Here is a 10,818-nt window from a genome sequence, read left to right as displayed (position 1 = left end):
TGAGGCTCTGAGCTGTACTTTGCCTGCTGTCAGCCTCCGGCTGGCCACGTGAGGAAACGGGTCTTTTAAAGCTATTTGTTATGCAATTGCACCCTAACAAAACTGGACATTTTTTTCTTAAAAAAAGCACTGTAAATAACGCCACGCCGCCCTCGCATTTTCAAAACATTAACTATCAATACCATACAACGCGACACAAGGTTAAACGACATAGGCTCGACTCGATAAAATGGCCAGAGTTGCAGTCTCGAAATCATTTATTATTCTTTTATGCACTTCAAGGCAGAAGTGTCATGGTGAGGAAGCGCTCACCAGACAAACAGGAGTAACTGCACTGGGTAACAGAAAAAGAAGCCTGTTTCCAAAAGAAATACGTGAGGCAATATCTTCACTGCATCTGAGGTTCAAACTTCACCACCCACTTACTTTTGTATTTAAAATCATATAAGGACGTCTGGTATTAAATATTTTTTTCAGCATTGTTTTGCCCTACGCTAGGGCAAACTTCTGGGTTTATGGGTGAAAATGTAACATGATGCTGACAGTTAGCAGCTGCAGCCTCTCGCCATAGTGAATCAGTTAGAGCATTAGTCGATCCCTAAAGAGCAAGCGACAGGTGTTAGCTCTTGCTTCATTTGTTTTCCTGTTTTACTGCTGGTAGCGTGTAGCTGTCATATTTGTTACAATCAAAGTCACTCTACCCAACAACCCCCCCACCGCGTCCAATATACACACAGCCTACCCAACCTTGCAATCGTTTTTGGAAAAGTAGTTTTTGTTCGATACAAAATCGGCATAAATCATGTATTCTCTGTTTTAAAAGCCCCTGTCAGATCAATTATGTAAATTGCTCACTTTTAATTCGCAGTTATTCCGTTTTATTAGAATCATAAACGCACACAATGTTGTCCAGCTTTTTTCAGTCTGGAAGAGGAGAATGTGTTTTCCATTCATTAGGAATAATCTCGAACTGTTTGCAGTTTGTATGGGAATGTTTTCCTGGAATGCAATAGGAATGTCTTTAACATTGCAGTTTAAATCCTCTAGTGGGGGCTATTTAGTGTGAACCAATGCGGAGCGGGGTAGGGGAGGGATCATACGAGCTGGCAATGGTTCGGACTGCATTTCTTAAAAACATATTTGGATCCAGAGCTGAATGCTCTCAGTGCTGTGATGTCTTGCCGGTTTGAGTTCATGTGCATTTTGCACGTTTTGGCGTCTCATTGTAGTATAGATGAAATGTGGGTGCATTGTGAACATGTTTGATCTCCACATTGGAGAGAGCAAACAGCAAAAAAGGGTGCCGGGACGTCGGTATATGTGCTTTTAAATGCTGTATAAATTAATATTAGTTCACCGCCTAAAATCGATTAGGATAGTGTGATTAAAATCTTGGTGTATCTTATTGATTGTTTTTGGACACAAGTTATTTACTGCTGAGAAACAAAGCCTGGTTTCGATAGGAACCGAGGCAGTAAAACGCCACAAGTGGTAATTAGTTTTATGGAGTTTCGAGTTGATAATTTAAGAAGTTGATGCTGAGATGAAATAAATTCAGCAACGAACATCAATGTTATAATTCGAAGTTGTGTGTGTATATATGTGTGTGTACATGTATGTGTATGTGTGCATGTATGTGTGTGTGTATATATGTGTGTGTATGTGCATGTGTGTGTGCTCAGGTGTGTGTTTGTATGTGTGCATGTTTTTGCGCTCAGGTGTGTGTGCATGTGTGTGCGCTCAGGTGTGTGTGTGCATGTCTGTGTGCTCAAGTGTGTGTATGTGTGCATGTGTGTGCGCTCAGGTGTGTGTGCGCTCAAGTGTGTGTGTATGTGTGCATGTGTGTGTGCTCAGGTGTGTGTATGTGTGCATGTGTGTGCATGTGTGTGTGTTCTGGTATGTGTGCATGTGTGTGTGCTCAGGTGTGTGTGTATGTGTGCATGTGTGTGTGCTCAGGTGTATGTGTGTGTATGTGTGCATGTGTGTGTGCTCAGGTGTATGTGTATGTATGTGTGCATGTGTGTGTGTTCAGGTGTGTGTGTGCTCAGGTGTGTGTGCATGTGTGCGTGCTCAGGTGTGTGTATGTGTGCATGTGTGTGTGTGCTCGTGTGTGTGCTCAGGTGTGTGTTTGTATGTGTGCATGTGTTTGTGCTCAGGTGTGTGTGTGTATGTGTGCGTGTTTGTGCTCAGGTGTGTGTGTGTATGTGTGCATGTGTGTGTGCTCAGGTGTATGTGTGCATGTGTGTGTGCTCAGGTGTATGTGTGCATGTGTGTGCGCTCAGGTGTGTGTATGTGTGCATGTGTTTGCGCTCAGGTGTGTATGTGTGCATGTGTGTGTGCTCAGGTGTGTGCATGTGTGCGTGCTCAGGTGTGTGTTTGTATGTGTGCATATGTGTGTGCACTCAGGTGTGTGTGTGCGTGTGTATGTGTATATGCTTGTGTATGTGTGTATGTATGTTCGTGTATGTGTGTGCGTGTGTATATGTATGTGTGCGTGCGTATGTGTGTGCGTGTGTATATGTATGTGTGTGCGTGTGTGTATGTATGTGTGTGCGTGTGTATATGTATGTGTGTGCGTGTGTGTATGTATGTGTGTGCGTGTGTATATGTATGTGTGTGCGTGTGTGTATGTATATGTGTGCGCGTGTGTGTATATGTATGTGTGTGTCTGTGTGCGTATGTGCGTGTGTGTGTGTGTGTGGTGCAGTTATTATGCAACCTGGCCAGCGTATCCTGCAGCTGTCGCTGAAATCTTTTGTTCAGGCCAAGCAGGCGTACCCGATTCCGGCATTCAACATATATCATCAGTTTTCAAGGATGGCTGGCTTGAGAAATTTTTCTGATAATAGAGCGAATTGTGTGCCTCCCACCAAATAAATTACGGGGGTCGCCTGCTAAGTTTCCCCCACGAGATAGCGCCTCTTGAGCAATTTTCTTCTCTGTTTTCCAACACATGAAAGAGATGCCAGTGGGATCGTAACGGAATGATTCTCTGTGCTAACATTGGTTAGTTTATATGTCGCATCTGTACTCGTGTTCATTTCTTCGGCTGTGAATCTTTAAACCGCGTTGAGATGTTATTTGAGGTAGTGTTGTCCTATGACCTTTGCCAGGGACAAGGTTTCAAAACTAATGGGTGAACAAAAAAAATTGTTAGCATCTGATAAATCCAGCCTTAAATTTCCGAAACATGGAAGTGGTTACCCCGTGTTATTGGCGAACATACCGAACTATTCTCGATGTTCTATCACAGGTGGTTCGAAAACAGTGAGAAGAGAGACCAGTATTTCTCCATTTGGAGGAGAGTCAGTCACCCAGAACTGGGAAGGGCGAACCAAGGCCAAGGCTATTTATTCCCCTCCATCTCCTCCAACAACGCCCCCCCCCCGCCCCGCCTCGCCCACCCCGCTTCACCGCCAACCTCCCCAACCCGTTTCTCTTTCTTGATCACTACACGCGTCCTGTCCAGAATTAGGTTCAAAAAGTTCCAAATTTCGCCCACCTATGCGGCCTTTGTTCTCGTTCTGTTCATGTCACGGGACATTATGTCTCTTTAATAAAATAGAAGTATCTCGGATAATTGAAAAGAAAGGAGTCCGTGATGCTGTCTACAACTCAATTACGTTTTAGACAACCAAAAGTACTCTTCCTGTGCAAAATATACTGCCCATCGAGATTATCTAAATTTAGCGAAAAAGAGCTGATTCCAATGAATTTTACTGTGAATGCAAATTCTGAATCAGCAAGGCGTTATCATCACCGATACCTTGAGCCGTTACAATTCACGCCAGATCACTCCACGGTCTGTAACATATGTGTCAATGCTGTAGAATATGTAACATTTTAGTCTGCTTTGCGAAATAATCGTGCTATACCTCCGTCTTATTAGACATCTGACTCGCAATCATTTGCCATTTACAATAAAATATTGGCCAGATCAAAGGTGTTAAATACGCTTTACCTGACTATGAAACTCGTTTATTCGAATAAAAAAGGACCCGTGCATCCTGTTCCGTATTCTCTTTTTAAAGAAGTCAGAACGGCGATATAAAGTGTTTAGATGCATTAAACATGTCTACGATTTGTCGGCGAATATTTCACCAGAACACAATAGTAAAATCGTTGCGTTCAATTATCAATTAGTCCACATTTACAGCGTTTTTAAAACCATTACTTCACTGCAAATGTAATTACAGATTATTTTGTTTCTCCTGACAAGGGGTTCGCTGCAGATTGAATGCAGTATTAACAAAAGAACTGAACTTACTACTTTCTGTTCTTTTTAAAAAACAGCCCATTGTCTTCTCTAGCGATGTATTTTTCAAAGTAGGAAGCTATGGATGTAGATATCTCATAGGAGTTTGGAACATTTGCCTTTATTGGTCAGTGCATTGAGCACATGTTACGGCTGTACAGGACATTAGTTCGACCACTTTTAGAGTACTGCGTTCAATTCTGGTCTCTCTGCTATAGGAAAGATTGTGTGAAACTTAAAAGGGTTCAGAAAGGATTTACGAGGGTGTTGCCGGGTTGGAGGTTTTGAGCTATAGGGAAACGCCTGAATAACCTGGGGCTACTTTCCCTGGAGCTTCGGAGGCTGAGGGGTGACCTTATAGAAATTTATAAAATCACGAAGGGCGTGGGTGGGGTGAACAGCCAACGCCTTTTTCCCAGATAAGGGGAGTCTGAAACTAGAGGGCATAGGTTTAAAGTGAGAGGAGAAAGATTTAAAAGGGACCTAAGGGCCAACTTTATCGCACAGAGGCTGGTGCGTGTATAGAACGAGCTGCCAGAGGAAGTGGTGTAGACTGGTACAATTACAACATGTAGAAGGCATGTGGAAGGGGAATGAATAGGAAGGATTTGGAGAGATGTGAGCCAAATGCTGGCAAATGGGACTAGATTAATTTAGGGTACTTGGTCGGCGCGGTCGAGTTACTGAAGGATCTGTTTCCGTGCTGTACATCTCTATGACTTTCTAAATAAACATTAGATAAATCTCATTTTGGTTCTGATTTCTAAGATGAGGGGATGCCTTTTTTTTTGCTAATTCTCAATTTGGCCGTCGTGATACTCAGCACGGTTCTGTTCTGGGAAAAACTCAGTTCAGCAGCATCGCTAAAAGGAATATAGACTTTATCAGTTCTGGTCTGTGACAGACCTGCCGAGATTTTCCAGCATTTCCTGTTTTTGTCTCAGACTACCAGCTTCACTGCATCTTGTTGTTATATTACAGTTCAGTGCAGTTCTGTATGCCCCGATAATAGATCCCATCTTTATAACTAGATTTCTAAATTTCTCTATATAGTTCCTGTGAACTTGTTCAAATAAATTTAAGTGAATAGTATTGTGTTTATATGTACTTTATCTGTCGCACCCCTCGTGAAAGCACCAATTACTATGAGATAACAAGGTGTAGAGCTGGATGAACACAGCCGGCCAAGCAGCAATGGAACGAGCCATTTTCTGAAGAAGGGTCTCGACCCGAAACGTCAGCTTTCCTGCTCCTCTGATGCTGCTTACCTGCTGCATTCATCCAGCTGTGCACCTTGTTATCTCAGATTCTCCAGCATCGGCAGTTCTTACTATCTCTGTATCAATTACTGTATCATTTGTTTTCGAAATATTTTAATGTGGAAACCCCAGAACTTTAAAAAGTGCACATAGCACCTCGAGGATTTTAAACTTCACATTAAAACAAACGACTCGGGTTTTAGATGGTTTCAGTGAATACTATGCATTTAAAAATACTATGTTCAATACGTTTCTCACACAATACAACGTGAATTATTAAATATCACGGAATCGTGTCTGTAGTTACGTTTCAACTGGAGAAACATGTTCCCACTGTCTCTGAACAACGGTTCCCACATGAAATCAATTCTTCCCAGTGTTCTTTGCACTTCAACGTATTTGTAATTATTAAAAGGCATTCTGCCGAGCCTATTGCACAGTGCCAAGCGGTTTCAGCCATTGGCCACCATTGAGGTACTTGGCACGGGGCAGATGGGCAATGAACATAATGTAAAACGCACTTTTTTTGTTAGTAACTGATTAGATGGTCTCTTTTTGGGGCCTGAATCACAAAAGAGGGTCACTGAAATGGTAGGCAAAATGGGACTTGCCATCTGAAATGCATGCACAGATGGATGTTTTGTGCCTGCATTCTTCGCCGCTTCACGACCGTGGGAACATTCCCACCCAAATTTCCAGGTCATAGCCCAATCGTCCAGGCTCGACTGTTAAAAGCGACAGCTTTCACTCTTCAAAGATCACAGCTAAACAAATCATTTACACGACGATTAAAGAAACTTCTGAAGTGTCTATTAGCACTTGTGTGATGTTTGTTTATGAGCAGCACAATAGTTATCTTTTGCAGTATTCACTGTTCGGTTCACTGCTTGAATTCAATTCTTTCGCGCCTCCTCCGTTTTATGAACGGAATTCGACGCTTGTTGTTTAAAATGACTCCTTGTTAAACTTCTGAACGCAGACCGACTAAAGAATCACCATACCCCTACCGTTTTGAGATTGGGCATGGCGTCTTTTAAGTCTGTGTTTATTTGGGTACAAATTTGTTTCAAAATAACCAAGATATATTTAGAAATTGATGGTACAGATTTAAAAGGCAAATAAAATTCGGCCCCTCTTTGTCCTGCAATATTTGTGAACGCAACCATTCTGCATGTAAATGTTTGTAAATGTGATAAATGTAGATCAAATGTTATAACTTGCATGTTATTATTCTGAACCACTCAGCATGGGGGCTGTTATGGTGCGGTGGTAGTGTTCTTGTAGAAGATCCGGGTTCAAGACTCACCAGAAAGTGCGTCCCAACTACAAATATTTTGTAAACAGAAAAGGCCTAGCTGCAATGGCAATGCAAAAGAACTAATAGATTTCTTTTGTGAAACTCTAGCACCTGTGATGGTGACTTCAATGTTACTATTTACGCGAAGCAGTACGAGAAGGCTGGATGCTTTAAGGTAGTTAGGCGGTTATCGACCTCAGCGAGACAAGGCCAGACTGACCACCTTACATCGCCTATTACAGAATGAGACACAAACCAATTTTCAAAGTTTATTATTAAGTCGTTAATTGCAATATAACAAAACATAAGGGGAAAGTAAAAAGCCCGCAAGCAACTCTATCCAATAAATTAGATGTATTTCATTGAATACAACATTGTAAACGCCTTCTACAATACAGGCTACGGATAAGCACCCTTCAGCGTGAAGTACCCTGATTTTAGCACACTTAAGGGACACGATTTGCCCGGAAGTGTTTCGAAAAGCATATCTATGAGATACATAAGGAGAGTCTAGTGCTTAGAAAACTCGTCAGTCCCTTCACCAGGGTCTCCACACATCAGCACATGCTACAGACGGATGGTGCATTGAGGACAAGTCTTCTTGGAGCTGTTGGGTAGCAGAGCTGGCGGGCGGCTGAAGATTTACTGTAGGGGTTGGAAATTGTTCCATGCTTTTCCCGCACGTTTTAAATCCGGGATTGCAGATCCGGTCAGGCGAGGAGCAAAGGAATGAATCCAGAGCACCCGAGGACGTGGCGTTGATTGAAGGCACGTGCCCATGGCTCACCGGGGAGAGTGGAGTCTGAGCAGTTTGCAGGTTCACTGGAGGACTCTTCAATCTGGCCTGACGCGAATCTTCGCTGGATCGAGGCAGTGACTTGAGTAGGTGGTTCAACAAACGTGCCCCAACGGTTTTGTCCATCCAGTCGCAAGTTAGCAGCAGGTTATGAACTTCGTGCATACACTGGATGTAGCCGGCACTGTACCTCTGCTGAGCTTCAAGTCCAATATTAGTATCGGCTAAACAAAACCAGAAATAGTGATAATTAAAGATCCACGAATTGCTCACTTTTTAATTCCCAAATGCAGTGTTATGTATGTACAAACAACCCATTTTTTTAAAAAAGTGAATATTTAAAGATAATTTTGTAATTAATAACTTGAAATAATTTTACCCTCGCTCACCCTTTATTACTGTGTACGATTCCATATAACATACGTGCAGCACTTTTCCCCCAGCTTCATTAAAAAAACTCCATAACGTTGTTATACTTTCCAAATGTTAACATAACCATCAAACAGTGAAATCGAACTCACCAATCATCCTGCTGTTTTGAACATTCTGAAGGTGTTTTACTGTCATCTCGAGGATGTCTGCCTTTTCAAGTTTGGATTGCTAGTAGAAAATTAATACGTGTTAGCTTCTGACTCCGGTCATGTTCAATAAATAGGAACAATTATCGTTGAATCATTGCAGAAGAACAGCGAGAGCAGAGCGCGCAAATACTAACTACACTTACATCCAAACGGAAGGCGCCAACGACTGTTTCTTTCAGTTGATCCAGGCAGTTGTTGATCCGTTCTCGTCTTTTTCTTTCAATGAGAGGTTTTCTTAACTAACAATTAAATGAGATAAGTCTTAAACCAAAGCCAGAGCCGAACTCTCAACAAATACCACTTTCCAGCTTCCAAAAGTAACTTGGTTGACAGCGTAATTTGCTTACCTTCCGCTCCTCTTTAGCGTTGGAGAGTTTTTCTACATTGTTGCTACATGTTGTGGCAGTCATATTTTCACTGAAGGAAGATTTGCTACAAGTTGCTAGCTAGTTTCAGGCTGGCTGAAGCTGTGATCTCTTCTCGCTCTCTGCTGAACTCCTATTTATATCAATGAATTAGCATGTGAATGCGTGAGTTCCTGCGCTCAGCCACTTTCCCACACTTGGGGTCGCGGCCAGAGGCGAGTGTCCATCAATCTGCAGTGACAGCTCACTGCTCACATTCAATGGCCAGTCTGCCCGCCCAAAGAGCGACAGATGGCGAAGGCCAGGAATCTCTTCCAGCCCAATCTTATCTTTCCTTCAGCACTCCGAGCAGTTCGCATGACTCTTCAAATCACCTCTCCCTACATTCCCATGGATTTGATTCGCTGGGAGAAACCCGACGGTGTTACTCCTGTTACACCTGCAATGAATGGTGTCAATTTTGTAACGGCAAAAACATGAAATGTATCCCCTCCTTTGCATTCGCAGCTGTTCGCTTGAGTTCTTGTTTCGGCTTGTATCATTTTTCTGATTGCATTGTCAGTGCTCTCTCTGCTCACTATGAAAACGAATACAGTGAAGTTGTATTCTTTATGCATTTTATCAACGTTACTGTATCATGCTTTTATGTCAACATTGCTGTGGCAGACCCAGGTGGAAAGTAAGTCACTTCCGTTGCTGGGCTGTTATTATGTTATTGAGCCAGTGGCGCTCTTACACAGCTGACAAATTTGAATTTTTTTTCTGTTAGGATTGGAAATCCTTCATTTTGGTTTTGAAGCGTGCCCGATTCCATAGATCTGTTCCCAAAAAAAGCAGTCCTATATTTAGAATTCTCTGCAAACTAGGTCAAGCCGACTGCTAATCGCTTGTGACTTACTGATAGGCTATTGGGAATGAGCCCAAACGCCACATTAGCTGTGCAGTCAATGCTATTAATTGTATGGTTGCTAAATATTCCTTTCCATTTCTTTAGAATCGACGATACTTTGGTGGGAACTTCCTCTTTTTCAGATGCCGTCCAGCTCATTGTCTTCCTGTGAACTGGGAAATGTAGTGTTTTGATGATATCTATTCGCAGACAGAACGCACTCTGGTTAAAGGGCGGGGATAATGGGAACTGCAGATGCTGGAGAATCCAAGATAACAAAGTGTGAAGCTGGATGAACACAGTAGGCCCAGCAGCATCTCAGGAGCACAAAAACTGACGTTTCGGGCCTAGACCCTTCATCAGAGAGGGGGATGGGGAGAGGGGTCTGGAATAAATAGGGAGAGAAGGGGAGGCGGACCGAAGATGGAGAGTAAAGAAGATAGGTGGAGAGGAGAGTATAGGTGGGGAGGTAGGGAGGGGATAGGTCAGTCCAGGGAAGACGGACAGGTCAAGGAGGTGGGATGAGGTTAGTAGGTAGGAAATGGAAGTGCGGCTTGAGATAGGAGGAAGAGATGGGTGAGAGGAAGAACAGGTTAGGGAGGCAGAGACAGGCTGGGCTGGTTTTGGGATGCAGTGGGGGGAGGGGATGAGCTGGGCTGGTTGTGTGATGCAGTGGGGGGAGGGGACGAACTGGGCTGGTTTTGGGATGCAGTGGGGGAAGGGGAGATTTTGAAGATGGTGAAGTCCACATTGATACCATTGGGCTGCAGAGTTCCCAAGCGGAATATGAGTTGCTGTTTCTGCAACCTTCGGGTGGCATCCTTGTGGCACTGCAGGAGGCCCATGATGGACGTGTCATCTGAAGAATGGGAGGGGGAGTTAAAATGGTTCGCAACTGGCAGGTGCAGTTGTTTATTGCGAATCAAGCGAAGGTGTTCTGCAAAGCGGTCGCCAAGCCTCCGCTTGGTTTCCCCAATGTAGAGGAAGCCATACCAGGTACAATGGATGCAGTATACCACATTGGCAGATGTGCAGGTGAACCTCTGCTTAACATGGAAAGTCATCTTGGGGCCTGGGTTGGGGGTGAGGGAGGAGGTGTGGGAGCAAGTGTGGCACTTCCTGCGGTTGCAGGGGAAGGTGCCGGGTGTGGTGGGGTTGGAGGGCAGTGTGGAGCGAACAAGGGGGCCATGGAGAGAGTGGTCACTCCGGAAGGCAGACAAGGGTGGGGATGGAAAAATATCTTGGGTGGTTGGGTCAGATTGTAGATGGCAGAAGTGTCGGAGGATGATGCGTTGTATCCGGAGGTTGGTGGGGTCGTGTGTGAGAATGAGGGGGATCCTCTTTGGGAGGTTGTGGCGGGGACGGGGTGTGAGGGG

General features: G+C 43.8%; 1 protein-coding gene across 1 annotated transcript; it reads right to left on the bottom strand.

The window, feature by feature from the left end:
• Positions 1-7,067: 7,067 nt before the first annotated feature.
• her8.2 (hairy-related 8.2) lies at positions 7,068-8,676 on the bottom strand. The gene is made up of 4 exons (XM_048542718.2): positions 8,536-8,676; positions 8,332-8,427; positions 8,129-8,207; positions 7,068-7,831 (listed from the first exon to the last, which is right to left on the bottom strand). Exons 1-4 carry the CDS (start codon positions 8,596-8,598, stop codon positions 7,350-7,352), a joined length of 720 nt encoding a protein of 239 aa, XP_048398675.1. The 5' UTR covers positions 8,599-8,676; the 3' UTR covers positions 7,068-7,349.
• Positions 8,677-10,818: the final 2,142 nt, after the last annotated feature.

The sequence above is a fragment of the Stegostoma tigrinum genome, chromosome 14 (assembly GCF_030684315.1).
Source record: "Stegostoma tigrinum isolate sSteTig4 chromosome 14, sSteTig4.hap1, whole genome shotgun sequence".
In the NCBI taxonomy this organism is placed as follows: Eukaryota; Metazoa; Chordata; class Chondrichthyes; order Orectolobiformes; family Stegostomatidae; genus Stegostoma; species Stegostoma tigrinum.
The sequence above is the reverse complement of the archived record's forward strand: the minus strand, read 5'-3'. Positions and strand labels throughout refer to the sequence as shown.